Below are 19907 nucleotides of genomic sequence, written 5' to 3'. Positions count from 1 at the left end.
GCATCATTTTTAAGTCTACATAGTATTTTACTTTATGGGCATACCATACTTCATTTGACTGATTCCGTGTTGTTGGACATTTAGTGGTTTATGGTTTTTACACAATAGTGCTGTAGTGAATATCCTTATAAATAAACCTAATACACATACATTATTATCTCCTTAACTAAATTTTTAGGTTTCTTTGGTTGAAAGAGTGTGGATGTGTTTGCAGTTTTTAATATGTAAGGTCTGGTTTAGAGTCAGAGAGATATATCCAGAAGATGATGGGTCCATAATATTTGGGAGCTAAGATATTACTCCAGAAGAAATTGATCACACAGTCTGTTGAACTGTCAGTCCTTGAGTAACAGTTACAGTGGCTTTTGTCTTTGTGTTTCCTGCTCTGTATTATCACCGGGACTTCTCAGGGGATCATCTTTAGCTTAATAATGAAACTCACAAACATTCTACCCAGGGGCATGCCATGCCACCTGTGTTTGATTAAAATCGCCCAGATTATGTCTTTTGCCAATTCCATTTTTCTTGATCAGTTAAATAAATGCATTGCTAGAGGCCTGTGTTCTTGATATCGGATCCAGAGTCCTGCCTGAGTTGACAAATTAAGTTAGACCTGTCTCACCTAAAATATGATTACAACACTAATCAGGTGCCTGATGGATGTTTTGTAGGTAATCAGAAAACATTTAGGGGCGCCTGGGTGGCTCAGTCGGTTAAGCGTCCGACTTCAGCTCAGGTCACGATCTTGTGGTCTGCGAGTTCGAGCCCCACGTCGGGCTCTGGGCTGATGGCTCAGAGCCTGGAGCCTGCTTCCCATTCTGTGTCTCCCTCTCTCTCTGCCCCTCCCCCGTTCATGCTCTGTCTCTCTCTGTCTCAAAAATAAATAAACGTTAAAAAAATTTTTTTTTTAATTAAAAAAAAAAAGAAAACATTTAGAGTTGGAAATGTATTCAAGATGGTTTATTTTCATCCTTTGATTTTATAAATGAGGAAACGAAGGCTCAGGAAGGCCAAGAGAATTATACAGCTGGTTTGTGTCTGAGCTAGAACTTGAACCCAGGTCTCGTGATGCCCAATCAGATACACCTTCCACTACTCTACGTTGCCTGCCTCTCAGCCTCAGGGGTAGGGGAACAAAGATCAAGTGGGCTATTTACCATGCTGCAGTGGTGGCCTATGGACTATCACTTTCTCCAACTTCCGTCATTGCAAATACTGATAAGCAGTCACTGCATTTTTCCCATTGAGCCTGTACTAAGCCTCAGACATCCCAGACATCCCCCCTAATCAGAAGGAATTGTCATACAAGATGGAGACTCTCTGCCTTCCTTGCCACAGCTGTTTTTCACAGTGGGGCTGTCCATTCCTTCTCCCCCTATGCTGGGGAAGTGTGTGTGTGTGTGTGTGTGTGTGTGTGTGTGTGTGTGTATGTATACACATGTGCACATATACACGTGTACACATGCACATGCACACACCATCACCACAGCTAACAGTTCCAGTAAAAGTTGACTTTATGGGAAATACTATCCATAACTGGAAGTATCAGGAATCCCTCGTTCTCCCCCTTCATTAAGTGATAAGTGACAGTGCAGTGGAATGGAGGGGCAGGGTCTGTCCGGGAAGAATGTGTCCATGTGTGGTATAACATCTGTGTAGGATCATTCTGCTGTGCTCAGAGGAATAACTAACAGGTCTGGGAATGCAGGCCTGGGAAAATGAGCAAGTTGAAGTTCAGGGCAATAGCTGATGTGTGGAAAAAAAATAAGACTAATAGAATGTATGTTTGAAAACTTAATAGAATCTTGAAAAAGATTGCTTATTATATACACATTTCAAACACCAATATAGAGTAAGTTCAATAAACTCCTCTGAATGTCCATTACTGAAATTAAACAGTTATTGAGATTTTATCACATTTGCTTTTACTAGGTCTTTTTTTTCTTTGCTGGGACATTTTAGAGCAATTCCCTGATGCTATGTAATTTTATTCCTCATCCTTAAACATACATTTTTAAAAATGTGGACATTTTTGGGGTGCCTGGGTGGCTCAGTCGTTTAAGCCTCTGACTCTTGATTTCAGCTCAGGTCATGATCTTACAGTTCGTGAGTTCGTGCCCCATACCAGGCTCTGTGCTGATGGCACGGAGCTGGCTTGGGATTCTGTCTGTCCTCTCTGCCCCTCCCCTGCTTGTGCTTTCTCTCTCTTTCTCTCTCTCTCTCTCTCTCTCTCTCTCTCTCAAAATAAGTAAATACAATGAAAATTTATGGACATTTTTTTCCCTAACCACATTGACTGATCACATCTAGCAAAACTCATTAATAATTTTTTGGTATCATCTATACTCTATCCATAATCTAAATGCCTCAGTTTTTAATAGAATCTTTTCATCAGGTTGTAGAATAAGAGAAACATATCATGACTTGTATGCCAGGCCCATCCCACCGTACGAATTTTTCATTGTCCACATCCTTAGTAGGACCGCAAGGTTAGAAATCACTGAAGACCAGGTGAAGGCCCTAGAAACACACACATTATTGTTTGTGTTTCCACAAACACACATTATAGAATGGAGTGACATCTATAGGATGGGTGACCCTGTGCTTGGTCATGGGTGCCAGGCTTCAGCGTTGCCCTGGCTGGATCACTGCTGTGAAACACTGGAGCCCCAGAATTCATTTGGGCTTATAAAGTACAAATACGTCAAACCTTTGAATGTGCTATTTATTTATGAATGTTAGTGACTAAGCAAAACCTGTTAACTACAAAAAAAATGATGAGCAGTGACAATCGAAGGATCAATAGTTCTCCTAAGTCCCTTTCTTGCTTGAGCACACCACATGAACACCCAGCGGAATTTGCTGTGCTAATTGTCCCACAGTCCTACATGATGCAAAGTCCTTCCTCACGCTGATGTCTGGGAAGGCAGTTGGCTTCTATACACAAACAGCCACATTCTCAACCCAAGAAACATTTACCACCCGATTGCCAAATCTCCACTTCACCTTGTGCTGAGGAAGAGGCAGCCCTGGCAGTGCTAAGTAGGAAGCATTCACAATTCTGTAAGCTTCTTGTTATTACAGTTGGCTTCCTGTTATGCAAAGGTAGAAAGAGGGGGGCCCTTAAACTATTGCAATGGATGGAGACACGCGCCCACAAGAGGCAACTGTACTCTGAATTCCCAAGAAACATACAAGCTCCAAAATGTGGACACCAGAGGGGTGGCCCTGGAGAGGTACCCTAGGTTGAGACCATTTGTGAGTGCAGGAGACTTTGCAAGCCCGAGACACAGGAAGCCACTTCTCTCCCTCCCTTCCCCCTGTCTCCTCCCCCTCTTCCCTCTCTCTCTCCTTCTCTGACACCACCCCCCTTTCTTCTCTCACTCACTCTCTCTCCTTCATATTGCTACTGAGACCACATTTTTTAACCTCTTCCTGCAAAAGACAGTGATCTGGCCTAAGTGTCTTTCCAAAACAAAATTTGCCTTTTTAGGTTGAAGTGCTTACTTGCCAAAAGATGAAGGGCAGGGGCACCTCGGTGGCTCAGTTGGTTGAGCTCTTGATTTTGGCTCAGGTCATGATCTCACAGTTTGTGGGTTTGAGCCCCATATCAGGCTCTGAGCTGAAGGCATGGAGCCTGCTTGGGATTCTCTCTCTCTCCCCCCACTCAAAATAAATAAACTTTAAAAAAATTTTTTTTTAAATGAAGGACATTTCTACAAGCTATAGAACATGGGAAAATTAAACCTGCTCAGTTCCTGAGTACGGAGGCAGGTGTTCAGAAAATAACTTTTAGAGATTTCTTTGATTTGGGTTATGTCAGTTTGTCTCATTTCAGGTGCACAGAGAAATCCCCTTGGCTATCCTCATCTTATGGCTTGTGGCTTTTGGCAGGTGGAAAAGATTTTCATACTAAAATTAAAAACGAAGCTTAGAATTAAAAGAAAAATCTAGGAGAGTAACCACAGGATACACTTTTCCTAAAATTTAAATGCCAGGTCTTGAAACTGAAAAGATTTTAAAAGTTTCCCATGTCCCGAATGGTATGGGCTTTAAAATGGAGGGCAGTTTGCCTTGGAGAGAGAAAAGAGAAAAAGAATAAAGAAAGTGAGTCTGAAGGTTCTGAGGTTAAAGGCCTAACTTTCTTCTAGGAGGGCCATCTTCCCACAGTCTGGTAACCGGATAGGCAGGTGTGCGTGTACATGCATGTGTGTGTGTGTGTGTGTGCGTGGGCGTGCACGCACATGTGCCTTTCACATGATTTGTGTGGCTCCCCATAGCCCCTTTCTCAGCCTGGGTGGTCCACTAGCTGTGAGCTGAGGTGTGGGCCTGAGTAGAGGGCTAGCCTGGGTTAACTCCTCCCTCTCATAGGTCAGTCACCATGGGCTTTGGTCGGAGTCCTTAGGTCTCTTCAAATGAGCTTGGGCAGAGAGCTGGTAAGACATGGCAGGACCACCTAATACATCCATCTTCCTGTAAGACTGTCAGGACAGTCTCCGTGATGGGCTTGGGCTTTCAGCACTGTCTTTTGTCACTGTTTTCTCAAGACCTATTGAGGCTTACAGAGCCTACAATGGACAGGAAAAATAGCACAAAATTATTTATGCATAATATTTTGGCAAAATGGATACAGGCTGAAGCAGGTGTCCCACATGAAGGGCTGGGAATAGTGCCTTTGTTCCCTTGCCCAGGGCAAGGGTAGCACTGTCTCTTCTTCACTTCCCATTTACGTCTGCCCCTGTGAACTGTTACACATTGGTTCCCAATTTAGGTGCCTCTCTTTACCACTAGAATACATGCTTCCCTGTGGACAGTGTAGTCTACATATGGGCATTGGGCTTTGAAATCCAATTTCTAGCAGTATAACTGGGGCCATTCATTTCACCTCTGTGAGCTTCAGATCCTTGTCTGTAAGACAGAGATGACCTTGTCTGTAACACAGCTATTGTGCTTCCCGTAAAGAGTTAGCATGAGCATTAAATGAAACTAGATTTATAAAATGTTTGCACTGTGGCTGGCATGTGGTAAACACTCAATAAATATATCACTATAGATACACATCATTATTAGATCAGGCTTTCTATCTTCTATTGGTCACTCTGCTGGAGTGGGCGCATGTGAATGCATCTAGAAATCCCGTGAACAGGTAAACTGGCCAATATTTGTTGCATATACACAATACCTGATAGTGGCTTGCTTTTCATTCTAAAATGTTTATTTCACTTAACAAATATATATTGGGAAACTTCATTTAACCAGATACTCTTCTAGAAGGTATGTTTAGATTGGTGAAGAAATTGGTAAAACCACCGGGCCCTTGGGAACTTACTTGTTGATGGTTGAGCTTTGATTCCATTGTCTTCATCAGTGCAACTCTTTTCCCATTCTAATTTTACCAGAAGGAAAGCCTCAACTAGATGCTAATCTCTCCTTAACACTTCTTGATTCATGACTGATTACGAATCCCCCTATTTTATACAAGGAGAGTGTGACATGGCTGATGTCATCAAGAATTAGGGCTGGGACTGGGGCAGTCATTGGCAACAGGGGGTGGTGGAATGAATTTTTGTGTGCCAGGGTGCACAGTAAATATTTGAAACCCTACAAGTCTCAATCTTAATTTAGAAGGTTTCCTCTAGTTTTTAAACCCGGACCATTACCTAGCCCTCTGCCCTGCTTATAAGAAATGCCCAATAAAATTTTCTGATTGGTTAATTAAAGAGATAAGAGAGAAAGGGTTTTTGTTGTTGTTAAAAATCCATGCTATGAATCTTTTATTTGAACATTACTCAACATTATTTTCTCTCCATAACTCTCTCTCTCTCCTTCTCTCTGTCTCTCTGTCTCTCTCTCTGTCTCTCTCTCTCTCTCTCTCTCACACACACACACACACACACACCTCTCACGCACACATGCACACATACACCTCCCTAATTTCTTCATTCCTCCCAGTTAACTTTTCTGCGCCAGACACTGAAGCTCCTCGGGATACTGAAATGAATAAGACACGGTTCTTGCTCTCAAGAATCTCTTTATAGTTCCAGCAACTTATCACCTGCAGACTTGTGATAAAAACACAAAGATGTTTATCCCTGAGGCCATGGGGCCTCCAGTTTACCTTTGTAGCCAAATATACCTTTCTGAGAGAAAAAAACTGAGATCAGAAACTCAAATACTTCTTCAAAAAGAACCTCTTGCTTTTGAATGGTGCTTTGTATCCTTAAATGAGCTCTTGCCGAACATGTGAGGTTGTGTAAGCGTGCACTGTACTAAGGCCCTTGACGGAAAGGATGAATAGGGCTGAAACCCACTGCTGCTCCTCTCATCAAGCTATTACTCTGGTGTGGGGCTGCATCCATCCATCCAGAGACAGAGGAACCTATTTCTCCACTCAAAGGCACCATCTGCTCCAAACACTGCTCCTGGCCCAGAGATGTGAAATGGGCCTGAACTGGCCCTGGATTTTGCTTGGCACAGAATCACAGCCTCTTTCCTCTCATTTTGCCCTTCCAAGTGGTAGCCCCTGCTCTGTCCCCAAACTCTTGGTGATCATGGATTTTCTTGCTACACTTCCTTTTTCCCATATTTAGACTTTCTGTAAGGTCTTTTTAAAGTCCCAAGGAAAACAGTAACCTTTTCTATCCCTTACCTAAGTTTATCTCCATAGCCTCGATTTAAAAGCGCTTCCCTCTGTGCCAGTGCCCTGTGTGCCCAGGCTTTTCTTTGGTTTCTGAACATCTGTTGTGCTACTTTTCAGATCTGAAATTTTCACAGCACTCCAATCTCCTGGCATTCACTTGCACCTCTCCCCCTAATCTCTTTCTTAATTCCCAGGCTTTACCAGTCAACACCAGAGCTCTGGAAAAGTCTACAGCTCTTGGTCCAGCCTTGTATCCTTCCATGCCAGGAACTGGATTCCCCTGTCTGTTCAAACCCACTTTGTCTTCTGACCTCCTTCCCTGCCTCTATGACTAGGTATTCCAGATCCTTGAGCTATTTGGGGACAGGGTTGTATCTGGTTGATCTTCTATCCCAGAACTGGACATGGTTCCTGGTGCACACCACGTACTCAGCCAATGTATGTCACACGAACAGATGGAGAAGGCTACCTTACTCGAGGTGACCCCAACGCTCACACAAGTCTTCGCCTCCCACTCCTCCTTGTTTGGCCAGGTGCTGAGGTGTGGTGGTTCACCTCACAACTGCCTCTCCTATTCTATCTTTCTCCATTACCACCGTCCAAATTAGGCCTCTGGATTTGCACCTGGAATATTGTACAATGTCCAACCAGTCTTCCCTTTTTCCTTTTCTCCCTCTCTCCTTCCTTTCATCCCTTCTCTCATCTTTGTCTTTCCTCCCATTTAACATAAAATCTAGTCCATTTTAATAATAATAACCTGCATTTAATGCCCATGTTCTAAGAAGCAGACAGTGGTTTGGGTCTGTCCACCCATCATTATTCATTCTTATAGACTAGCCACCAGCATGGTATATATCATTATCACAATTTCACAGAGGAGGAAATGGGTCCTCACAGATTGAATATGACTCACCCAAGGCTACATATGTGGAAGCCTGTGCCCTCTGCCTTCTCTTTGTCAGGCACTGTGTTAGCTAAACACATGGGGATTCAAAGATGAGCAAGTCCAAAGGAAGAGCCCCTATGTCCTTACAGCATACATGGGAAGGGAAGACAGAGTAAGAAAAAAGGACCAGGCAGGATGAGAAGTGTTTTGATGGACATGTGTTCCCAGTTAAGAGATAACAGAGCCCACGGAGTGACTGAGTCTGACAAGGCTAGGAAGGCTTCTCATGGGAGATGTGGCCTGAAGTAAGTCTTAAAGGATGAACAAGAGCTTTCCAAAAGGTCAAATTGGGGGTGGTTGGGGATGGGCAGGGAGAAGTGCAGTATGTGTGTGAAAAAGGAGCAGGAAATGCAGGAGGAAAAATATGGGCTCAGAACTCCTGGTAGGGAGTTTAGCCCACATCTTTTAGGATGAAGGGGTTGGAGGGTCATCTGAGGCTTTAGGCAAGAGAGTAACATGAGCAGATTTGTGTTTTAGAAGGACCATGTCATAGATAATGTCACCAATGGACTGGAGGTGAGACTGGTAGGAGAAGAGACACATCAGGAACTATTGTGGAAATCCAGAAAGAGAATAGAAGGGTCCACAAAATCAGGGAGGGGGTGAATAGAAAGGAAGGTTAGATCAGAGAGAGAGCGTTGTTGGTTGTGGTGACTCTGTGGAATGGGGCAGCTTTTTGGTTTAGTTGGTTGGCTGGGAAGACATCACTCACAGCACATCATGGAGATCAGGGGAGGTAAAGCAGGTTTGGGTGTGTTTGTGGGTGCAAGGCAAAGGGAATGGTGGAGGTAAGGAGGGGAAGGTGATATATTCACTAGCAATGTGGTGACCTTGAGATTTCTACCGAGGTACTTGCAGGCAGTTAGATGGTTGAGACTGCAGCTCAAGAGAGGGTTTCTGGGGGGTGAAGCGTGTAAATTCTACTCTTTTTTCAAAGCCATTTAAACATGGTTCTCAGACTAATGCACCGCTCATATCATCACATTGAGAAAATACCCAGCTTTGAATGAACTATTAGCATCTCACCCATAGATTTGAAGCCATCTAAAATAGAAGAAAAACTGAAGTGGAGTTGAGAGCAGATAGAAGAAATATCTCAAAAGTTGGCCCTAGAAGATTTTGTGATTGATTATTTTTGGGGTTAGGGGTCAGAAGATGGGAAGATGAAGAAAGGAAGTGATCATGCTTCCCAAGATGACTTCTCTGTTTATACTTCTGTCTTGAATTTTCTCTTGCTCCAACTTGGGGCAGAGAGTAGGTAACTTCTACTGCAGAAGCATCATCTGGCACTTCTGGGCATGTGGCATTTCTTCCATTTCTCTTTTCTTTTTGGTGCCCTCCCATAATGCAGAGTAAAATTCAGCATACACTGTATGTACTATTATGTAACTCATCCATATTTTCTCATGGGCCTCCCTTGCCAAGGTACATGGAGTGCCTCCATAGTACCTCTCAGATCAAGGCTGAGTTCCTCACTCAGCCACCTGAAGATACTTCTTCTCAGGGACCTCTAGCTTGGTTTTCTATTTGATGAAATGCTGCCCCATCATTTATAATCCTTTTTTGTTTCATGCTTAGTAATGATAACACTCAGATTCCAGGAAGTGCTAACCAGTAGAACTTTCTGTGATGATGGAAATATTCTCTATCTGTGTTGTCCAATACTGTAGCCGTGAGCCACATGGGGCTACTGAGCACTTGAAAGGTAGCTGGTGTGACTGAGGAACTAAATTTAATATATTTTAATTCATTTGCATATACATAGCCACTCACAGCAAGTGGATACTGTGTTGGACAGCACAGTATTAGGGGTCCTTCTTTCTCTCTCTACTAAAGTAAGGGTGGGTTTCTGATTTTATGGAAGCCCTCACTTCCCACTTCCCCAGAGCTTTCTGTAAACACTTAGCAACTGCCTTCTGACTTCCCACCTTGCCTCGTTTGTCCACAGCCCCTTCTCCAGCCCACAGCCTGGCTCAGATCTCCTTCCCCCAGGGCTGGGAGCGTGCACTCTGTGTGCAATGACTGGCTCACAAGCAAAGCTTATCACAGTTTTTATTTTCATTATGAGAAACAGCTCCATTAATAGTAACAGATTTCTTTGTTTACTTTATCTGGGAACAAGTCACACCCACAAAGAAAAGAGACTGTTCAAAGGAGCTAACAAGGAAATTTAGCCCCAAACAAGTCAAACTTAAAGCCCATCAGGATTCCTTCCTTGATATTTGAATCATTTCATGATAGGTCTGGCTGGTAAGCAATGCTGAAGGCCAAGGTGGGAGATAGCTCTGACATGGGACAGAAAGCTCCCTTAGCCTTAGCCACTGGCTCATTGGAGCCCTAGCTGTCACTTCTGCAGTGTTTGGGACTAATTCTAGCCTTGTGGAGGCTTGTACAGAGCTATCCACACTCAAACTGTGGTGTGTAGCCATACCACTCACAATGAGGATGAGAACAGGTACTCAAGAAGCATTGGGTGGAGGTGTGGGTGAATGGTATCACTTCTGGAATATAAAAGATGGTCAGTCAAGGCCTTGACCATAATGCAGGCAGACAAGGTGGTTGCCTATAAGGCACATGGGCATCAGAGTCCCTGTTGGCCAGGTCTGAGAACATAAGCTCTCCATACCTCTTCTTGCTTTTGCCAGGCCATCCTATGATGCACAGATATTTCTAAAGGATGTTTTGTTTTCACATATTTGTCATTGTCTTTGCCACAACAGAGCATAAACATTTCACAGAACTAACCGCAGATGAATATCCCAGCAACTAAGTGCTGTGCTGAGTTAATTCTTTTCAATTATAGTGTCTTTTTGGCTTCTGTTTCCTCCATCCCACTCCTTCAATGCTGTTTGAGACCTGTGGTTTCTCCCATTGTGGTTCTAACAATTTCTTTGGGTCTCTGGGGGTGGCTCAGGATGCCTGAGTCCTCAAAACATTCATGTGACATCTGCTTGTTTCTCTTCCTTCCTGGGCTGGCTTCATGTGGTGACATCACCTCAGAAGCCAACTAAAGGCTCCTCATTATGCCCCTGTTAGGAAGGTGGCCGTCCCTCCCAAGTCTGATGCTGCTTCAGGTGAATGGTCACATTGGGCTAGGCTATGCTGAGGCTATTAAGCTGAAGAAGAACTCCCCCAAATTTGCTGGAATGCCTCATTCTTCCATTTTTAAACAAATTCTGTGTGAACCATTCTTTTCATTTCTGCCTACAATCTATCCTCTTTCTAGGACAGATAGGAGTCTTTGCAAGTAATGGTCTCTGACCTAGAGAGACAGAGCTGTATACAGTTCTTCAAATTCCTTCCTCCCATTGTATTCTTGCCAAGACCCTCCTATCATTCTTTTAGATCATTTACGCAGACTTACAGTACGTGACTAGCCTCAGAGTGGCTGTTCTTTGAGTGACAGGTGGAAGATTGGAAGATCATGAAGACAGTAGTTAACTGAGGAGCAAGATCTAAGATAAAATTCTTTTTTTTTTAATGTTTATTTTGAGAGAGAGAAAGAGCATGAGCGGGTGAGGGGCAGAGAGAGGGAAAGAGAGAATCCTAAGCAGGCTCCGCCCTCTCAGCACAGAGCCCAACGTGGGGCTCAATCTCACTAACCGTGAGATCATAACCTGAGCCGAAATTAAGAGTTGGCTGCTTAACTGACTGAGCCACTCGGATGCTCCTAAGATAAAATTCTTAACTGGGGTGCTAGGACGCACTGATACAAAGCAAACCCTTTGCAAGCATGCTGCCAAATTGGCATCAAAATGTCAAATGACTTTTTTCTGCAACTGAGTTTCTGCACTGTTAAGATGATATCTGTCTAAAAGGAGGAAGAATCAAGTATGCTTTGTCCCCTGGTGTACCACATGGTATGATCTCTCCAATTTCTAGTGGGAGGTGAGGGGTCACTGCAAGTTACAATGTATGTGACAGGAACAGAGGCTCCTTGTGAGGATCAAGGGAACAGAGTCCTCTGGAGACAGCAATACAGGACTGAAGGGTAAGACATGTAAATAGGGGGATAACTCTGAATACAATTAGTCTGTGATGTCATATAAAATTCTGGTATCCGGAAGTATGCCATGAGCATAAATAAAGTTTGAAAACCACAGGCCTAGAAGCAGATAGAAAGAAAGGAGTCAAAAGCAATAGGAAAAGTTGTCGATTCAATGCATTAAAGATAGGAATGAAGGAAGAGAAGAAGTTGATTACAGAGCAACATTCTCAAATGCAGAAGGAAGTTTAGGAAGCTGTCAGAGATGATCTCCAACCTTGTCGCAGGAAGTAATGTCACCTGTTAATAAAACTAACAAGTGACTTTAGCTTACTTTGGACCAGGTACTGTCCAAGTTATATATATTTATATATGTTAGCTTGTTTAATCTCCACAATAATTCCATAGAATTATTATCCTCTTAACAAGCAAGGAAACTGAGGCTCAGAGAAGTTTTGTAATGTACTCAAGCATCCAAGAGCCAGAAAAGGAAGAGCTGGTCTCCAACCAGGCTGGGTGAAATGGGTAAGAGTGAAGTTGGCTGCATTCAGCTGCTTTTTGCACGGACCTGCAAAAGCTGAAGAAAGGGGCTGTAAGACAGAGACTTCTTCCATCAAGGATAGGAGTGCAGGCACTGGGGGCTGGCAGCATGTAGCCAGGATGGCACTCTGATGTGGTGGAACTCTGTAGAAGGGCACTGTAGAACTGGCAGGAAAGAAGGGAGGTGGGGCTCAGAGGATATGTTCAGCAGGACCACAGGCCTGCTGATGGATTGCTGGGGAGGGAAAGAAAGGAGACAGTTATCCCACCCCGGAGTTACCTTGGAGACAAGCTGTGGACACTTGGATCTGATCCAGTGACAGCAGAGCTCTGGTGTGAAAACAAAAACCAACTGCGAGATAACAAGGGTTGAGGGTCTGAATTCAGATTCCCCTGCTGTTTTCTGCTGGCAGATTTCATTTTCCTTTCCAGAGCTTGTGTGTCGTCAGCGCATGGAAGGGCCCATCTGGCTGACCCTGTGGTAGGAAGGCAGCTACAGTGAGGCCCCTGGTGGAGCATAAAGGGCTGTAAACACTCTCAGAGGGCAGGGGACAGAGCGGCACTCAGGGACACTGGGCAGGAGCATTCAAGGAGGTGCCAGCTTCCTGCACGTTGGGGGCGTGGACTGGGCAGGGGGTTCGGGGCCTGCTGGGGAGGCACGCTGCCGGACGACGCGAGGTCCCAGCGGGCGCGCCAGCTCCTGCCCTGGGGACAGTGCCCGGCCAGCTTCCGGCTGCCTCTGCAGCTGCGTGGGAGTCCCCGAACCCTCCGAGCGGGCACTGTTTTCTCTCTTGTCAGATACCGACTCCCACGCAGGAAAAAGGAAGCACCTTTTGTCAGATGCTGCGGCCACTTCCTCTTCAGAAGGCTCCAGCCAGCCTTTCTCTTTGCAGAATGACGGGGCCGGCCTCGGGCTCCGGACTTCTTACGCATCGGGCCTCCGGCTGCCTCCGGCTTCCCTGTCCCCGGCCAGCCCGCGTCCTGAGCAGGCCCCTCGGCTGCCCCTTGGGGGTTCGGGGCTTCGTCCCTCCTGCAAGCCCGGCCCCGTGAGCCCGGCCTGACTGGGACGCGGCCCCCTGGGGCTCCCTCTGTGGCCTCGGCGCCCACCCTCTCTGCACGCCGCTTCATGTCCCTCAGCCAGCCTGCCTGTCTGTTCCTCTCCACAGCTCGGTCCAGGAGCGTGATGACCGGCGAGCAGATGGCCGCCCTCCACCAGCCGTCCGCCCCCAACCCGCTGGAGAGGCCCATCAAGATGGGCTGGCTGAAGAAGCAGAGGTCCATCGTGAAGAACTGGCAGCAGAGATACTTTGTGCTGAGGGCACAGCAGCTCTACTACTACAAGGACGAAGAGGACGTGAAGCCGCAGGTACCAGACCGGCTAGGCTGTTGGTCCCTGTTGGCAGGGCTCCCCTGTGTGCGCACGCAGGTGGGGGAGGCACCCGCAGGCCTTCTCCCTGGGGCTGGACCCGCATCCATCCGAGAAGTGTTCCCTTTCTCCTTTCCACCAGTTTTTAGGCAGGTAAACTGAGTCGCAGAGATGACAGGTGATCCTCCACGGCCAAGATCGGGGGTGCACACTGAGGAGCTTCCCAACCGCAGCCCTTAAGTCAAGGCTGGCGACATGGTCTTGGAGGGGTCGCGGTGTATGAGGGCTCAGAGAGTGGATTTGTGTTCAGGAGAATTGGTTTGTTTGATTGACCAATATTTATTGAACATCATTTATGTACTGGACATAGGTACATATGTCCAGGATGTTCTGGACAGGTTGTTCTGGATACTTGAAATCAACCAGTGAGTAAAACAGATAAAAGTCCCTGCATGTAGAAATTAGAAGATAAGGGGAAAGACAGAAAGTAATAAATAAGGAGAGTATGTGGTTTGTTAAGAAACAACTAGTTCCAAGAAAAAAAAAAAAAAAGAGTTAAGGAGAGATCAACCATTTGGGGGATGTGGTACAATTTTACAAAGGGTGGTCAGTATGGCTGAGGAAGAGAGGCAATTAGTCAGGTGGGTCTCTGGGGAAAGAGGGCTTCAGGCAGAGAGGAAAAGCAGTGCAAAGGCCCGAAGGTGGAACATGTCTGCTGTGCATTGGGAATAGCAAGGAGTCAACATGGAGGCAACGGAACTAGGGAATGAGATGGGGTCAGAGAGGGGAGGGCAGACTTGAGGGTCACAGTGCAGATAGCAAAGAAGACCACTACACTGAGGGCTATGGGGAAGCACTGGGCTATGGGGAAGAAAGGGGATATTCTTTGGCTTATGTTGTAAAAAGATGGCTGTGGCTATGGTGTTCAAAATAGATTCAGGGCCAGAGGCAGGAGGCATGGTGGTAATCTAGGTGAGAGGTTGTGTCATTTAGAATGTCGGTGGGAACTGTGGGCTAGAGGAAGATGATCAGGTTCTGGGTATACTTTGAAAGTACAGCAAACAGAATTTCCAGATGGAATGGATGGGGTCAGAGAGGACTTTGGTCCTAAATCTTGGGACTAGTGATTCCTCATGGCCAAAGTAGTGCATGAAAGTGAAAGGGGGTGCCATTAACAATTATCCTGGGACCCCAGGTTTAAACTGCATGTCTTGGAGCAACCAGGATGACTGGCCACCCCATCTAGAGCTCATGTTTGTGGAGGTGGAAGAGCGGGGTTGGCCAGAAGGAGCTTATTCGGGAAGACAGATTCCAGAACCTTCTGGATTCAGAAAAAAAGCCCCAAGAAGGGTAAGGATATTGAGGGTGGATGGCAGGGTAGGTAAAGAAACTAGACAGTCATTTTGGGAGAGTGCAGTTCTCTTTAAGAATAAGCTTCGGGATCTGTGACACATCAGCAGCACCTGGTTAAGCAGGCCCTCCACTTGAGGGCTGTGGGTGTCGGTCACTGCAAAGGTTGGAGAAGGGCCAGAGACCCCACCACAGACTGGGTTCTTGCTCAGTGTCCTGTGCCTGGTAGCCAGACTTTCTTTTACATTACGAACAACCCAGGCCCTATCAGAACCAAGCAATTATAGGCTAAGGTGATGGTGAGTAGCCGATGTATGAAGTCTTCCCCTGTGCAGATTGAGGGAGGCGGCACTAATACATTAGCCTTCCCAGATCAGCAGAAAGGATGGCTCAGTGGGGTTTATTTCCACGGGGTATAGACGGTAAGAGGTGTCATATGTCCAAGCTTGTGTTCTTTTCCTGGCTCTTCTACTGTCTGGCCGTGTGATTATTTCATTGTTCTGGGTCCTCCTTTCTTCTTTTGTAAAATGATACAATCATACCTGGCCTGCACTTATCACAGGCTCAAAATAATATGAAGCATGTGTAAAAAACTGTTTTGTGAAAACATAAACTGATGTCAAGGGTTAAATAAATTATTGGAGGTCCTAGCTTCTCTCCTTTACTTCTGAAGGAGGCAACTCAAAATCCTCTCAGGATTAAAATAGCCTAGGATAATTAGGTAAAGCTTCTTCTAGGATGCCAACTATGTTTTTTTTTTTTTTTTTCCTAAAGGAAATCTGTTAATATAATATGATCACTAGGTTGAGATCAATAGGGTGAGATCAATAAGTCAAATAAGGAAAAACTACACAACCTCTAAATTGTGGCTACAAGAAGCATTTGATAAAAGCAATTACTCATTTCAGATATAAAAAGTTTTTAAAAGCTTTTAGGAGTAAGATGATAATGTATTAGAAAGAAGATTTTATTTTATATAGATGTGTTTTTTTTTTAATCACAAAAGCTATCTGTGTGCATGGCAGAAAATTTGGGAGATGCAGAGAGCACAAAGCAGAAAATGAAAATTATCCCATTAACAAGAAATAACCACCTAAATCCTCACTTCTTCTAGTTCTTTCTATACATATGTAATTAGAAACTCACTTATTCTAAATACAAATTAGTATAATAATATTCTTTAATTTAAAAATTAATGATAAGTCATAAGTTATTATTAAATATTCTTTTACAATATAATTCTTAATGGTGGCTGAACAGTCTATTGTATGGACATTCTATAATTTATTTGGGCTGTGGTTTTTATATTATTATTACAAATAAGAGTTAACTGGGCATCCTTGTCTGCTTTTTGTATATCCATAATTATTTCATTAAGGTAAAGGAAAATCTATTAAAAATAAGGTACTTTGGGGGTGCCTGGGTGGTTCAGTCGGTTAAGCGGCCAGCTCTTGGTTTTAGCTCAGGTTATGATCTCACAGTTCGTGGGTTCGGGCCCCGTGCTGGGCTCTGTGCTGACAGTGTGGAGCCTTCTTGGGATTCTTTCTCTCTCCCTCTCTGTCTCAGCCCCTCCCCTGCTCACACACACACACTCTCTCTCTCTCTCTCAAAATAAACTAAAAAACAAACTTTAAAAATAGAGTACTTTTTCAAAAAAATGTTTTTATTATTTATTTTTGAGACAGAGAGAGACAGAGCATGAGCAGGGGAGAGGCAGAGAGAGAGGGAGACACAGAATCCAAAACAGGCTCCAGGCTCTGACTTGTCAGCACAGAGCCTATCGTGGGACCCGAACCCACAAACTGCAAGATCCTGACCTGAGCTGAAGTTGGACGCTTAACCAACTGAGCCACCCAGGCGCCTCCCAAGTAATAAAGTACTTGTTAATGCTATCATTTAATGTTGTTTTGAGATTCATAGACATTGCAAACATCTAGAAATGGCATAAAAGTTACAGACATTAGCTAAATTCTTGGAAAAAAGTAAAGGTATATTTCTATGCTATGTTTCATACCATTCATGATTCTGGATAGACTAAAGACTTAAATGTAAAGAAAAAAAAGTTCATAAAAATTCTAGAAGAAAATGCAGTTATCTGCATAATCTTTGGAAGGCAGGTGTTTTTTAAGCATAGCATAAGCAACAAAGACAGCACATGGGAAAGACTAATTTAATTGCATAACTAAAGATGTCTGTATCTTAAAAACCAACATCATAAAGTGAAAAGGCAAATAATAAGGAAGAAAATATTATATATATGAATATCATAAACAAATATTCCTAATATTTAAAATATTCTTTCAAATCTATTTTTAAAAGTCCAAATAGTTCAATAGAAAAATGAGCAAATGACACAAATAGACAATTTACCAAAGAAATATAAGAGCCAATACGTGTATATAAAAAATTCAGTCTCAGTAATAATTAAAGACATGCAATGTAATCTAACAAGGCATCACTATCCCCTTAACAAATTAACAAAGATTTTCCAGAAATTTCAGTGTTGGTAAGGACAGGGAACAGGAGTTATAATGCACAGCTGATGAAAATGAAAATCTGTACAACCTTTCTGGAGCGTAATACATGCCTTTTTAAAAATGCAAACTCTTCAGTGCACCTGGGTGGCTCAGTCAGTTAAGCATCCAATTCTTGGTTTTGTCACAGGTCATGATTTCATGATTAGTGGGTTCAAGCCCTGCGTAGGGCTCTGTGTTGATAGCATGGAGCCTGCTTGGAATTCTAATAAATAAATAAATAAATAAATAGACTTAAAAATTTTTGCAAAATCTTAGAATCTGATTCCAGGAATTTAACCAAAGTGTTTGCTTAAGACTGATGTAGATAATTAAAAATCCCTGTACAGATTTTTACCACTGTATTGTTTTTAATAGTGATATTGAAAACAATGCCCAGTAGTAGGGGCTAAGTTATATCAAGGAATTTTTATATATTTATACAATAGAATACAATTCTGCTGTTTGTGTCCTAAATTTATATTTTTTAAAATAGAAAGATATCCATAATATTGCTTTGAAAACAAAACCAGAAAAAGCCAGTTTACATCAGGGGATGATGTATGTACTAATCCCATTATTGAGGGAAAAAATAATGAATCTGTATTTATGGAAAAAGGCTGGGAAAGAAATACACAGACCCGTTAATGGTTATCTTTGAGAACTGGAATTTCACACAATTTTTAATTTTCCTCTTTTTTGTCCATTTTCTAATTTTTCTATAACAAAGGTATAAATTTGTTATAAATTTATTTATTTTTATTAAAATTTTTTTTGATGTTTATTTATTTTTGAGAGAGAGACACACAGAGCATGAGTGGGGGAGGGGCAGAGAGAGAAAGGGAGGCACAGAATCCTGAGCAGGCTCCAGGCTCTGACTTGTCAGCACAGAGCCTATTATGGGGCCCGAACCCACAAACTGCAAGATCCTGACCTGAGCTGAAGTTGGATGCTGAGCTGAACCAGGCCCCAGGCTCTGACCTGTCAGCACAGAGCCCAACATGGGGCTCAAATTCATGAATTGCAAGATCATGACCTGAGCTGAAGTTGAGGTTGGAGACTTAACCGACCGAGTCACCCAGGTGCCCCTAAATTGGTTGTAAATTCAAAAAGAACACGCACACATTCTACCCCTTTAAAAAATCTCAAACAGAAACCCCAGTGATCTTGGAGCATTCAGATGAAAAAGGCTCTCATGTACATTGATGATATGCAAAAAAGTTGGCAAAACTTTCTAGAAAACGCTTTTGGCCAGATTTCTAAGAGCGACAAAAAATATCATATGCTTACACCAAGTCAGTTTGGTTTTAGGAAGTGTTCCAAAAGAAATAAGATACATGCAGTGCTGTTTATAATGAGAAACTTTGAACTTAATGTCCAACAAAGGAGAATGACTAAATAAATTATGGAACCTATATGACAGACTCTTGTGCATACTCCCCGGGAAGCTTGGGGCTCAACAGAAGGCAGTCTAAGTGCATTTTATTCCCCTGAGGTCTCAGCAAGGTCTGTCCAGCTTTAACAGCACAATGCTCTGTAAGTCTATAACTTACCTTTATAGAACTCATTCCCAAAGGTTCGTTGTTGGGGAAACTGTTTAAAACAGAACCTCAGCAAACTGCCCTCAAGTCCCTACTACAATGATGGTTCTAGACAATCCTCGATTAGTTGTCCCCTTGGGTCATCTCCCGGCTTTCTGGGACGTTCCCGCAGGTGGCTGTCTGTCAGTGGTGGGAAAGTGTTTCACAAAAGGCTTTCTGGTGGTGAGCTGATAATGATGCAGCATTAGCCAATATCCGTGGTGTAAATGCCCCATCATGGCTGATTCAAGCTGCCAACATGACATCACTGAACACAGAGTTGAGAAGAGACATGCGAAGCACAATGTTTCACAGTACTTTTACTGCACAGATAGATGTAAATAACCACACATACAGAAATAATAGTAAAATCTAGTAAATAATTAGGAAACTATGAATTCTGAGTATTACCTTTTTTTTTTTTAAATAAAATAGTTCATTGTAAGCTTACAGAATTTAACTTTTGATACCAGCTGTGGTTAACAGCTGGCTCACATTGTTCTTGAGAATGTAACAGTTTGTTCTTGTGAGCTGCTGTGAGCACACCACTGCCAGGCTGTCCACTCTGCTTCATTGCCCTAGGACTTGTGGCCTCCAGCATACGTGCCCACCTCCTTCCATCTTTGTACAGAGTCCACCCCAGTCGACTGGCTGTGCAGGTGAAAGGGACAGTTTGGTCCCTTCCCTGCCTGGGGCCATTTCCCTCCTCCCCATCAGTGTCCCCACCACCACTACTGTCTCTGTTACCGCTTCCCACTCTCCTCTCTTCATTTATGATGTTCAGGGCTCTTGTGCTCAAGCTGAGAAAGGGCTAGGGGCACCTGGATGGCTCAGTCAGTTGAGAGTCCAACTTTCAGCTCAGGTCATGATCTCATGGTTTGTGGGTTCAAGCCCCGTGTCGGGCTCTATGCTGACAGCTCAGAGCCTGGAGTCTGCTTTGATTGTGTGTGTGTGTCTCTCTCTCTAACCCTCCCCTGCTTGCACTCT

At 43.8% G+C, this 19907-nt stretch overlaps 1 protein-coding gene across 3 annotated transcripts in view; it reads left to right on the top strand.

Moving 5' to 3' along the window:
• ARHGAP25 (Rho GTPase activating protein 25) overlaps nt 1-19907 on the top strand; it is a 98792-nt gene that overhangs the window by 28417 nt on the left and 50468 nt on the right. For all 3 annotated transcript variants that reach the window (XM_060659554.3, XM_060659536.3, XM_060659545.3), the window contains one exon: nt 13278-13477. In XM_060659554.3, the coding sequence (XP_060515537.1) occupies nt 13278-13477 (200 nt within the window). The remainder of the gene's footprint in view (nt 1-13277; nt 13478-19907) is intronic.

Source organism: Panthera onca, chromosome A3 (genome assembly GCF_046562875.1).
Source record: "Panthera onca isolate mPanOnc1 chromosome A3, mPanOnc1 haplotype 2, whole genome shotgun sequence".
Classification (NCBI taxonomy): domain Eukaryota; kingdom Metazoa; phylum Chordata; class Mammalia; order Carnivora; family Felidae; genus Panthera; species Panthera onca.
Note: the sequence above shows the minus strand (reverse complement) of the source record. Positions and strands in the feature narration are given on the sequence as shown.